The 13964-nt window shown below is 36.7% G+C and overlaps 1 protein-coding gene across 5 annotated transcripts in view; it reads left to right on the top strand.

Moving 5' to 3' along the window:
• The window catches only part of LOC108967573 (galactokinase-like), a 58997-nt gene extending 47439 nt beyond the window's left edge, over positions 1-11558 (top strand). For 4 of the 5 annotated variants that reach the window (XM_018931092.1, XM_018931093.1, XM_018931091.1 and 1 more), the window contains exon 8: positions 11126-11422. In XM_018931092.1, the coding sequence (XP_018786637.1) occupies positions 11126-11422 (297 nt within the window). Of the gene's footprint in view, positions 1-11125 lie in introns of all 5 variants that reach the window. The other variant, XM_018931094.1, reaches the window with a different exon arrangement.
• Positions 11559-13964: the final 2406 nt, after the last annotated feature.

Here is a 13964-nt window from a genome sequence, read left to right as displayed (position 1 = left end):
AGCTCAAACATACACCTGCACTAGGAAGCACTACTATTTTTCACTTTCACAAAAAGGCCGGCAAATCGGAGTCTCTGACTTCAATTAAAGCTACAGCAAACCGACAGCGCATTCGGCATTTTCAGCATTTCGTGACCCCGGCGCCTGTAACTATCGGCTTAGACTAATCTTCTGTGGCCATGTGTGTGTGCGTGCCTTTGTATGTGATTGAAGTTGTGCATAATTGCAGCACATTTAGTGTGAGCGGCGCATGCAAATGATGTGTGGCTGTGTGTGTGTAAGTACAAGTGGTAGTACAAAAGGGCAATGCTCATTAGCTTCAAATTACACACGTTTGACCTCGCATGAACTGCAAGCTGTTGAGGGCGAAGCTCTTTTCAGAAGCATCGTGAAAATTTATGCTCACATACAGTCTACATACACAGATTTTATATATGTGTGTGAAGTGCTTCATGCGGGAACTTGATTTTTTGCTATTATTTGAAATGGAGTACAATGCAAGAGCACCGAAAGTCTAAAGAAAATAGTGTTGGAGAAATAGTTTGGGTATGGAAAAATCGAAATTCACAATTCACAAAAACCCAAGGTATTGTAAGTAATAATGTGCTTCTAGTATGGACGATGTGTGTATAGAAATTGGCATTTGTCTCTTCGTTACAAGGTTATCACCTAGTTACTGCGCATTGTGATAAATATGGCGCTTGTTTTGAAAAGTCTGCAGCTGATGTTCAACTTTTCAAGTTAATTTGCATTTTTTGCGGAAGCTGTTTAAAGAAGACATTCAAAAAAGATAAATAAAATTCCATTGAAGAAATGTATTCATTGCTACGAGAGTTGATGTCCCATATTTATATCAAAGAAATTAATTCTCGCGGCTCCAAAATGTAGCCAATAATTTATAACTGAATTTGGTGTTTCATATACTTAATACAACTTCTTCCTATTTGCAATTGTAACTTGAAGACAAATAATCCAATAACTTTGATTTTTGTCTGCTTATGGTATTCATATATATCTTTCTATACAACAACCTAAAAGTTTTTTAAAAAAAAAAAAAAAAAAAAAAAAACCAACAAAAAAAAAAAAAAAAAAAAAAAAAAAAAAACGATCAGTGTGGCGAGTGGAGGAGTCGCTTTAGGTTATGCGTCTTTTTCTCCGTACGAAGGTACTCATGTGTCACAATAGCCGATATCGAAACAAAGTGGCAAATAGCTGTCATACAAAGTAATCTCTAGAATTTTAATCATTGTACGGAATTTTTTTTTTTCATAAAGTTTTTTCACGAAATTTTGCTATGTAGGCTATTATTGACTACGGTTATAGATGTCATCCAAACTGCCCGATTAAAATCAGAATAAATACCTTATTATAACGTTTTTTAGGATAGGTTCGGTTAGACGGCTGATCCAAGACCGCATGTGGACTGATATGTGTAGTTCTTTGTGAAGCCATAGAAAAGAAGAACTCCTGTGTTCGAACTTGTTAGCAAAAGGCTTAGTAATCAATACGAATTTTCAAAGGCGTTTACTTTCCCCCTTATCTTCTAGGGGCTAGCCTTACTGAGGGTAAATATATCACTAGATCTCCTGCGAACGATCTTGGAAAAAGACTTTTGCGACAGCACGTGTACCGATGGTGGCCCAGCGCTGGCCTGTTTATTTATTTATACCCTGAGCAGGGTATATTAAGTTTGCCACGAAGTTTGTAGCACCCAGAAGGTGGTGTCGGAGACCCTAAAAAGTATATATATATAAATAATCAGTATGTCGAGCTGAGTCGATTTAGTCATGTCCGTCTGTCTGTCTCTCCATTTGTCTGTCCGTCTCTATATATATACGAACTAGTCCTCAGTTTTTAAGATATCGTTTTGAAATTTTGCAAACGTCATTTTCTCTTCAAGAAGCTGCACTTTTGTTGGAACTGGCGATATCGGACTTCAATACCATATAGCTGGCATACAAACCGAAGAATCGGAATCAAGTTCTTGTGATAAAAGATTGTACTTTTTAATAAAGTTCTGAAAGTTTGGTCTTCAAGTACAACTCGTTTACTGTGTTAATGAATTGTTGTGAAACCGGCAAAGCAGCTCTCTGTTTCTGCCGAAACTTTTTCCATTAAAAAAAAAAAAAAATGATAATCAGACTATGTGCCAGTTTAGTTCATACATACATATATATCAAGCGGAAAATTTCATTACTTTTTTTCCAAATGAAAGTTTTTTATTACTTTGCACAAAATATTAATTTGTAAGGCTCTACAATTTTTTTGAATTATTAGCGCTTTAATAAAGGTCACATTTTAATTCTTTAATCAGCTAATGACAACAATTGAATTGAATTAATTGTTAATTATTTTGAAGCAAATGAAAACTGAACTTAACGAAAATCCTTGTATTTCGTTTCAAAATCGTAACTCCGCACGTCATATAGTACGTTAATGACCTGCATGCCATGCCTTGGTATTTACATTGGGGCATCTTTAATTACAACACCAAAATCAACGCCTTTGTTCCGCCAGCTAATTCTTGTATTACTAATTGGTAGACCTGCAACTGGAGAGTCCTTTCGACGCTGCTCTCACATTATTACTGCGAGCTTCATTTCATTTTTTGGGGCAAACGTTGCGCCCACATGCCGACTGGCACACTGAATACCCACTCATGTGCGAATATGCTGCAATGCACTCCAGTACGGCGAGTGAGCTGGCGCTTGGCGCTCTGCCTCACTTGTGTTTCTTTAAAACTTGTTTTTTTTTACGCCCTCAACCGGTTTTTTGCATTGCAGCCCTGGCTCTTTTGTAATTTTCGCATTTAATACGGCACTAATAGGTTCTATCAAAGGCAACGGTATGCGCTGCAGCGCCGGAGTTTTACTAAATTTGATATGCAAATATGGCAAACTATTTTTTGCAAGGTAGCCGGAGACGGGGGTAGCCATTCCGGCGGTGTCTTTCAGAATAATAAAGCATGTGAAATGCTTCATCTACTATATACGTGTGTATTGATGTATGTATTTGAGTGCCTATTCAAGTCTGCAATCAGCGAATTTGATTTACTCGACACCTTCATATAAGGCTACCTATTTCGTGTATATGTGTGGAGGGAGAAAATACAGGGTGCTCTAAAGAAATATATATGCATATAATGTTTATCTAATATGAGATCTTCATAGCCTACAGAAGGGAAAAGGGTGACCAAATTTGATTTAAGGGGCGATATTAGTGGACTGTGTACACCATTCCTCATTTGCTTATATAATTTTGCGAAAAATGTTGTGATTACTAAAAATTGGATTTTCAGAAATGTTTGCTTATTTGTGTCGCCCTGTAGCGCACAATTCCTGTACCATCATTCTCCAACATTTTTGCAATTTCACGGTTCAACAACTTGTCGTTGGAAACTTGCGCGCGAACGAATGAATGTGGAGGCTTCCAAATAAATACGATAAGTTTTACCATATGGCAACCTGATAAGCTTAAAATAGTCCGTATAATTCGCGTGTGCCTTCATTAAAAAAGGTAAGCTCGAGTCCTTTGTTGCGTTAGTATATATACTGTGAAAGGAAACGATGTCAAGTAGGGTGATAACATAGGTGAGAGGCACCACCAATAACCGAATATTGCAGTTATTTAAATTCAAAATGGTTTAAAGAGATTTTGGCTTTTTATTCACTGCCGAAATTACAATCATACTATTTGCAAGGCAATATAATAACATTTCGATTTGTATTATGAAAAAGTTTCTTTTGAAATATATTTTTTTTTATGATTTGGGAGCTTCTAAAAGTCATGAAGGCAAAGTTTTTATTAAAATTCATTACAAGAAAAAAAAAAATTATAACTTCGGCTGCACCGAGGCGATTTATGAGTGCATACTTATCGCATAAAAAGGTAAACAAATCTTTGCTTGATTTTCAATGATCTGTTAGCATGGCACCTATACGCTATAGTAGTCTCAACTGAGCAATTTCATTGGATATGGTATCGCTGTTTCGAACAATAATCCACGCCAAATTCTTTTTCTTATTTATTGGCGTAAGCATCGCTTACGAGGTTATAGCCGAGTTTACAATAGCGCGCTAGTCGTTCCACCTTTTCGCTATTTGGCGCCAATTGGAGATTATGATAGTGTATCCAGGTTCTTCTCCACCTGGTCTTTCCAACGGAGTTCGCTTTGTCAATGTCGTCATATACATATCTCATACAGAGTCCGTTGTGGTTTAACGTGAGTACCTGCCTGCGAAGGCCTAACCTCACGGCGCTTTCTATTGCTAGAAGCACATAGATCAATACAATGCGTTGATAAGCGCCCCAAAGAATAAGTGCATGCATCTGCACCATACTCTGGAGAACCAAAGCATGAGTGCCGCCACATACACTTATACTTTGATTCTAATTGGTAGGGTGGGACTCCCTAGCCGCTTTGGTCAGGTACGAGGACGACCTAAAACTTCTGCCGTACTCTGGGTCAGGCACCCGGCCGCAATGCGACTCCACATTGGACTAAATAACCTTCCTGCATTTAGGTTTAAACCACAGCCAAGACGAATCTCCAAAGGGCCAAACCCAATGAGCAGATTGGAGTTACCTCCAAGGGCTAACTGCTCCTCGTGACACCATGTTAAAGTCTTTGGTGTGACTTTTGTAACTTTTGGCTTCTGAGTTCATAGTAATTCCAATTCATGACTGGTGACATTTGTCGCTTGAATAACAAGTGCCTTTATATTAGGAATTAATATAAAAACTATAATATCATATCAAGCTTATAGCACCTTTTCTGACATTAGACCATGCTGACATTTAAAACAGACTTGTTTGTCAGACATAGTGCATGTGGATTTTAGTCGCCTCCTACGACAGGCATGCCTTACCACGGGCATATTTGGTTTCCCCCCGAACCCAGGGGGGGTTCCAGCTACCGGCAGGGGGATTTAGCTCATGGTGAATATCTGGTCAGTTGTTGATGTGCTTGCCCTAAAGTCACAGTGATAAGGTCCAATCAGTTTGTTGCCGATGGACTTTGATATTATCTTATATGCGATTTTTGGTATTTATTAGTTCTTTACCGCAGTATATGAATAGCTCCGCCGGCAATCCATCAGCTCTCGCCGATTTATTGTTCTTCAGACGGGTAATTGATATTCGAATTCGATTTCATCGTTATCGATTGAGGAATGGGGTTCAGCATCTCCTGTTGTTAAGATTTCATTGCCATTCAGCAGGTTGGAAGCAATAATTTTTTGATTCAATTTGAAGAAAAGTGCTGCAGAGTCAAATCGAATGCTTTTCAAGGCATATGATGATCATGCTATATCAGACGAAATATGCAAAAATGTTTTCAACGATTCAGAGCTAATGATTTTTGATGCGAGAAATGAAGAACGTGAAGAACAGTTCAAGTTTGAAGACACCGAACTGCAAGCAATATTGCTTTAAGCTGATACTTTGAGTCAAAAGCAAATCGCAGCCATGTTAAATGTGGCACAACAAAATTTTTCAGATTGTTCGAAAGCTATGGGAAAAATCAAAGAGTGTGGAATATACATAGGTGTCATATGAATTGAATTATGGAAAAATGAAAAACCTAATTACACTTATAAAATTTTGCTTCAAAGCTGAAAAGCAAATCAGTTTTGCATCGAATTGTCATTGGAATGGCAAATCGATTTATTTAAAGAATCTCATACCTAGGAAGCCATGGGTTAATATGGGCTAACCATCAACATCGACTGCAAAAACATATCAATTCGGTAAGAATTTAATACTCTGAGTTTGGTGGGATCAGAAGGTTGTGGTATATCTTGTGCTTCTAAGACATACTGAAACCCTTAGTACTAATTAGTACTAATAACTACAGAGAACTAATGATTAATTTAAGCTATGCGTTGATCGAAAAACAACCAGAATAGGTCAGACGACACGCCAAAGTAATTTTGTTACACCATAATGTACCTACACACAAAGCAAAATCAGTTCATGATACAATCAAAGTACTTAGCTGGCAGCTGCTATCCCACACGTAGTTTTCACTAGACTTGGCTACTTCTGATTATGTGTCCCATTTTTCTGGTTCAAAAGACCAACATTTCTATTGGCATGGTATCCATAAACCCTAATGAGAGAAATATATGGAACTTTTTGGTATTTAAATGAGTAGTAGGGAGTATGGATGAATTTCACAAAAATTCCTTCCATAGTAAGTTCAAAAGAAAACAGATAATACTTCTTGAACTCAGGCGAATCTACTTACTCGCTTATTGAACCAAGTAAGCCTGAAACGAAGAGCACATCAAGCAGTTAAAATATCTCTTTAGAAAAAGAAAATACCCACACAAACACACACATGCACACAATTAAACACTAATATCAGAGGCAAGCATCTAGTTTTTGACTTTAATCTACCAATCTGGTGTAATTAATGACAGCCATTGGCCACGCTGGCTGCTAAATGCCTTTTGGGCAACAAGCGAAAAACACTTAACACGAGTGCGTGTACCGTTAACCAGCGAATGGAATGCGAAAACACGAAGGATCACAAGAAAAAAGTGAGTGATGTTCGTGTGTGCGGGAGAGAATATGTGAGTGGGTGTGGGTGTGTGTGCGAGAGTGAAGGAGAGGGGAGCTGAAGGCCGCTAGGTGGCACAAATAGAGCAAGCAACGTAGCCGACGGAATTGCTGCGAACAAAGGAAAGATTAATTACCCGTTTGGCCTGTCGCATGCCCCAAGGGTCACGCTGAGTGCGTGCATCAAATTGGCATGAATGCGTGGAAAGGGCATGTGTAATGAGCGGAAGCTCAAAGTGAATGCGAAAGCGCATATGAAAGTTGCCAAACTATTTTAATGTGTGTAAGTGAGTGTGCGCATATCTGTGTATATATGGAATTAATCGCGACAAAGTGTACTTTTTAATTATATATCTATTAATATATAAATATAGTTATATGCCGTTAAGATATATTTTATTGAATTCACATTTAATGGAGAACTAAAACAGAAAGTTAAAACCACTTTAGCAAGCGTTCAGTTAAGCGATTACGTTTCACACAATTTCGTAGTTCACAGCAATATACTTCATCCGACATTCTTCAGCTAAATAATGAATATTTATTCATATAATATGTGTGCGAGCATCAGCCACTATTAGCAGCCGTTGTCAGTAGTTGCCTTGGTTATAATAAGTAAAAGCTAATTTCCCCTTCCGTTGGATCACCTGCGAATTCAACTACGTTACACATGTGCTTCAGTACACATAAACCTGTAGAAAAATTACTTGGTTACATAAACATTTCTCAACATATTGCGTTTATCTCTTTAATATTGGTTTTTCATTCAAAAATTTTTGTATTTATTTCCTTTATATGCTGTGGGCAAAAAAAAAAAAATAAATAAAATAAAATAAAAAAAACAGTGAGACTTTTCAATTTAATATGGCGTGAACACCCATTCATCCAAATATTTTTCTTCAAGTCAAGTGTTGGAAGGAAGGGCTTCGGGGATAATGGGATAATTGTGCTTCGCGAGCAAATGATTTTGATTGGTATATATTATTCGAAGAGGGTCGGGAACGCGTTAATGATGAACCACGTCCAGGACGGCCATCCACTTCAACTGCTGATCAACACTGCGGAAAGGTAGAAGAATTTTTGATGCACAATCGGCGATTAACAGTCACAGATCTCACTGGCATCGTTGGAGTGATCGTAAGGGATCAGTGAAAGCACAATTGGTCACTAAATTTTTTCAAAAAAAAAAAAAAAAAAAACAGTAAGGAAGGGCTAAGTTCGGGTGTCACCGAACATTTTATACTCTCGCATGAAAAAGTGATAATCGAGATTTCAGGCGTTGTTGTGAACCGATTTCACCCATATTTGGTGCATGTCATCAGGGTGTTAAGAAAATATTATATGCCGAATTTCATTAAAATTGGTAGAGTACTTCCATTTTCAATTTTTAGAAAAAGCCTAGATGTAGCTTCCTTCTGACATTTCTTCCGTAAAATTTAGTGTTACTGACGTTTTTTTTTAGTCGGTTAACGCACTTTTAGTGATTTTCAACATAACCTTTGTATGGGAGGTGGGCGTGGTTATTGTCCGATTTCTTCCATTTTTGAACTGTATATGGAAACGCCTAATAGAAACATCTCTATACAGTTTGGTTGACATAGCTATAGTAGTTTTCGAGGCAGTGCAGTGGGTACAAAAAAGTTAGTAGGGGGCGGGGCCACGCCCACTTTTTCAAAAATTACGTCCAAATATGCCCCTCCTTAATGCGATCCTTTGTGCCAAATCTCATTTTAATATCTTTATTTATGGCCTAGTTATGACACTTTATAGGTTTTTGGTTTCCGCCATTTTGTGGGCGTGGCAGTGGGCCGATTTTGCCCATCTTCGAACTTAACCTTCTTATGGAGCCAGAAAATACGTGTACCAAGTTTCATCATGATATCTCAATTTGTACTCAAGTTACAGCTTGCACGGACGGACGGACAGACGGACAGACGGACGGACGGACAGAGAGACATCCGGATTTCAACTCTATTCGTCACCCTGGTCACTATGGTGTATATGACCCTATATCTGACTCTTTTAGTTTTAGGACTTACAAACAACCGTTATGTAAACAAAACTATAATACTCTCTTTAGCAACTTTGTTGCGAGAGTATAAAAACAGCGTCGCATTGAGGTTTGTAAAACAATGCTTTTCAACTACCAGAATGAACTACCACTGATGAGTCTTTGACTTATGCTTATAATGCGGAAACAGACAATCAATCAGCCAAATATCGGGACAAAAGTGAGCCGAAGTCAAAAAAACCAAGTCGAATCACGTCAAAAATCAAGGTTATGTTATGCGTCGTTTGCGTGAAGCTATTCACCGCGATAATGCACTGTCGAATACTGAATTAATTCTTCGCGAGATTTTCATCAAATTTTCAACCAATATACTGCCGCAAGCACCGTGTTCGTCTGATTTAGCTCCGTGTGATTTCTGGCTGTTGAGCAAGTTCTAACAATCGCTCGAGGGAAACAGTTTTGAGTCAATTAAAGACATTCAACGTTACGAGCGTTGAAGCCTATTCCGGAAATTGACTCCAACAACTGTTTTGAGGATTGGAAACAACGTTGGCACAAGTGTATTGGGACCAAAGGAATAAAACTTTGAGAGCGGCGACATAGATTTTGAGGTATAAGTAAAGAATTTTGAAATTATGAGCAAAGTCTCACCATTTTTTGCTCCAAAAGTGTATATACCTATGTCATTATTAATGTATGTGCTTATCAGCTAGCTTGTTAAAACTTAACTTTCCTGCAGGGTACGTGTTGCCAGCGTATTCTTATGTGTGACTTACTTCCTTAACTATTTTTATACTCCCGCAACATGTAGCGTGTTATAATGATTTTAGTTACCTACTTCAACTCTTAAAAATATCAAAATGTATGTATGATTGAATAAGATTACGACAGACATTGATTTTCGATTATTTGCACGCCCTTTTCGCATAGTAGTGAACTGATTACTTAACCGATCTTAAAGCGTTTTACCACGCATTTAAAAAAACTTATATTACTACATTAACTCATATTCGCATAGTAGTGAACTGATTACTTAACCGATCTTAAAGCGTTTTACCACGCATTTAAAAAAACTTATATTACTACATTAACTCATATATGCTGGTTCTTGTCCAGACTGCAAATTTGGCTGTATTTAGCTCTGGGGGTTGTTGTCCAGGGTGTAAATTTATTTGTGTGCATTGCTAAAATAACAATTAGCTAATGAATTTTTGTCATTGAAAAAAATACGGAATAAAGAACACAAATATAAGAGCTGATTGTTAATCGAGCCTATCGTTAATGGAGTAGCCGGAATTTTTTGACTGGGTTAATGAGATGCATTTTTTTCACTGGCAGACACGATTCCCATGTTTGCATCATCTGAGACACAAAAACCCTATTAACTCTTAATAAGTAAAAAAAATAAAGCAAAAAAAAAAACAAAAAAAAAACTTTTTTTGAAAAAAAGATTACCCTACTGACGCTTTAAACTATATAACCCAGATATGTTACAAATTTGATTCTCTGGACTCTGAATATGACATTCCTTGTTCTGTCAATTCATTTTATACTGTATATACCGGATAACAAGTGAGATTTATACAAGGCATTATGTGGAGATTTCTACTTGAGCACACTGTGATTTAAAGTTAATTATATTTGTTTAGACTCTGCATAAATTTCATAAACCGAGTCTGTGTATTTTCGTCAAAAGTGGTCATGTTATAAGGTACTTATATTAGGTTGCATACCTCAGTTAAATTATGTGGAAGCTTTTCATGAATATTATATTCTAATTATTGTTACAAAATATGGTTGAATTTATTCATTATGGTTGACTATAGACTGTATGTACATATTTTTCAGTATGAGAGAGAAACTCCCACAAGAATACTTATTTAATTTATAGTAGAATACGGAGGTTTACAAGATTTGGCTGCACCGAAGTTAGGGTTCCCTGTTTCTTTCTTTTCACTTTATTTTTTATTCTGATAATTTTTTTACTGCTTGATATAGTATTTGCTTTTGGTATTTGTACTTGTCGGTAAGTTGCACATTTCTTATATTGCTTCAGTGTTATGTTATTGGTTTTTTATAGCTTCGGATGGTTTTATGATTTTTTTTTTAAAAATGTAATATCTTCGTAGTATCTTCTCCCATTTTCATTCAGCATGAAGTATGTTCACATGAAGTATGTTCACATGAAGTATGTTCACGTATTAATACTATTTAAAGCCGCTTGAACTCCAAACAACCTTAAGTCTTTTTAGAACACCTTCAATATAACCGCTTGCGTCACCCTGTACACGAGCAAATAATTCAATTTTTACCCGCACGCACTCACATGCATTTTATTTCACACACACACACACACACTTATACAACCATGTGCCAATTGCTATTTACTTATGTATTTCCGCAATGTTTTATTTTCTTCCATATTTGCCGGTAACGTATACGCCATGGACGCCTGCTACGTGCTGCCAACGCAATGCCATTAAATGCCGCTGTTGTGTTTCATTTCGATCGCCATTACTCGGCCGCTGCCTTTCCCCCCCGGTTGGCCATCAGATGGGCGCACTAATGAAAGCGTCACATACATCACTACGTGACGACTTCGAAGTATCCTGCCGTGAATTGGACGCCCTGGTCGATGCGGCCATTAATTGTTCCGGTGTTTTGGGATCACGTATGACCGGCGGTGGCTTTGGCGGCTGCACCGTTACGCTGCTGCAACGCGCTGCGGTCGACAATGTGATTGCGACGATGCGTACAAATTTCACTAAAGAATTCAATAAAGACGCCGCTGACCGCTTGGAATTCTACATGTGTGTACCCAGCAATGGGGCGAGACGTGTCGATCTGTGAGGCGGCGTGCGATGATGATGGAATAAGCTTTGCTGTAAGAAAACTCTGTAAATAAATGCGCAAAGCAAAGGAAATGTATACGTAAAGTAGAAAAGTAAACAGCGAAAATGAAAACATTAATAAAATGAAATTCATGTAAAAAGATAGTAATGCTTTTCCTTTGGTGTCTGGTGTGAAGGCGTCGTATTTAATTGTAAAATGGGTTGGCTTTATTGTGTAACATACATTTAATTTGTGCGTGATTAAAAAATAAGTTTATTTAAGGCTGGTCTTGCCTTTAAAGGTTCATACGATGTTCAGGTTAAATTTCTTTGCAAAAAATCATCGAACTAATTGTGAATTGAATGCTTCAAGTGAGAAAAAGTGGCTTTCTTTATATAAAGTGCACATTTTTTTTAACGAAATTCGGTTTTTTTATTCAAATAGTTCCCTTCAAGGTGAACCTACAACTTTTCGATACCAGATTTGTACTATGATTGGTCTTTTGTTTCAAATAAGTTTCAGTTTCGGAGATCACTACTTCATGTCTTCCCGGTGAAGGGGAAAACCTGGGAAATAGTGGTTTTTAGGGAATCTGAGAATATGAAATGGGCGCCAGATTTGGAGAATGTGGGCTAATGCGAAAGCAATTCGAAGCCCAAATCAAGCATTTCGAAATCGTTTTCACTGCCTTCTGACACATTGTAATATCTTTGTGGAATAGCACTTTCATTTGCTTCAAATCCATTTTTCGACGATTTGGTCCTTCAAAAGTTCCAATAATGCTATGTGGTAGCGGCTTTTGTTGAACGCTGTTTTTTCAATGCAGAAATTTGCTAAATTATTCCAAGTGCATCGCAAAACATAGACACCGTTATCTTGTTAACCGACTGTTGCTTTTGAGGGCGTACAATGTGTGCAATCCATTCGGATGATTGTCGATTGGACTTCCGAGTGAAATTATGGAGCCATGTTTCATCCATTGTTACATATCAACGCAAAAACTCGAGCTTATTACGCTTGGACATCTCGAAACACTGCTCCGAATCAGCAACTCGACGTGGTTTTTAGTCAAATGTGAACTCGTGCTGCACGGATTTTGCGCAAAGCTTTCTCATATCCAACTATTAGTGAATGATATGGTGTACACGTTCAGTTGATATCTTTAGTGTGCCTGTTGTCTCTACCAAATTCTCTTTTATTATATTTTGGACTTTATTGTTGTTTTCGTGAGTAACATCTCCTTTTAAACTTAAAATATCAATCTTTGATAGCAGTTTTTCCTGCGGAAGTGCGGTAAACTCCTTATAAAGTCCAGATATTGATTCAATTATATTTTTTCCCTTCAGGAAACAATATCTTATCAACACGCGAAATTTTTTTTTTAATTAGCAAAAGTTGCTTCACTCAAAATGATATAATTCAGTAACTAATGATCCGGCAGCTGCCAAATTTATACACGCGCCTTTTGAGGATTAGGACTAACTAAAACGTATATCAATAACTTTTCTAGAGTCATCTCTGTGTTAAGTTGCGTTTCAAATCGAATTAAAATATTTTACCTTATGCAGAAACAGATAGATGGAATTTTTTCGTGCTGTGTTCCGTATGCATGACTTCCGACACGGGAATCTTATTTTCTGAGGAAAAATATATGAGTTCTGAACAGCTTAGTGTCATCGGTGATATCTATGAAATTTAAGAAATTTCGTATAATTTTTTTTTGTTTTAATTAAATCTGACAGGTTGCATGATGTTATTGCCTGATGGCTCAACTAACAACTAATCGAAATAACGCATCAATGAATGGTGTCATAAAATAAATTTTCAATAAATACTGGAGTACAACTAAAAACATCGCCTAAAAGTATGCTGTACTTTTTACTAAATTAAAAGTTGATTAATGCAATTTAACACCTATATTGTATAGACAGTATTATTTATGTATATCTAACTAACAAAAAAAAAAAGGTAAAATTTTTTTAATATTAATTTACATTTTCATATATATTTTTTAATCTGTTCTTTTTGCTTTGTAAATTAGTACTATTTTCTTGAATAGCTTCCTAAAAGTTATTAATTTTAGTAGTTTTTTTGTTTTTTGAGTTTAGCTGTAGCAGCTTCACTTCAATTACTTTGAGCTGTAATTTACGCTTTTTGGTAAAAACTCATTCACTATAAAACAGCTGAAAACTCTCTAGAAACAATAGAAAGCATAAGCATCTCATTTACGGTGCAATAAAGTTGATTTTCTTATAAAGTATAACGCAGAAGCTGTTGAAAATCAAAGTAAAGCAGCAAGCAAAGTACTCGCTAAAATAATAATGAGTAACAAAATTGCAAATTGTAACGATGGACGAACTAGAAAAGATGCGCCTTCGCTGCGAGGTGAAGTAGTAAGTGAAAACTATGAAGGAACTTTGAAACGGAGCTGTCAAAATTAAAGTCAAATCCATCAAAGTAAGCAAGGTAAGTTATAAAATGTTTGTCATGTTTATTTATTTTGGTTGGTATTTCAAAACAAAAACAAAAACAAAACAAAAACAAAAAAAAAAAAAAAAAT

Source organism: Bactrocera latifrons, unplaced genomic scaffold (genome assembly GCF_001853355.1).
Source record: "Bactrocera latifrons isolate USDA-ARS-PBARC rearing strain unplaced genomic scaffold, ASM185335v1 scaffold_19, whole genome shotgun sequence".
In the NCBI taxonomy this organism is placed as follows: domain Eukaryota; kingdom Metazoa; phylum Arthropoda; class Insecta; order Diptera; family Tephritidae; genus Bactrocera; species Bactrocera latifrons.
The sequence above is the reverse complement of the archived record's forward strand: the minus strand, read 5'-3'. Positions and strand labels throughout refer to the sequence as shown.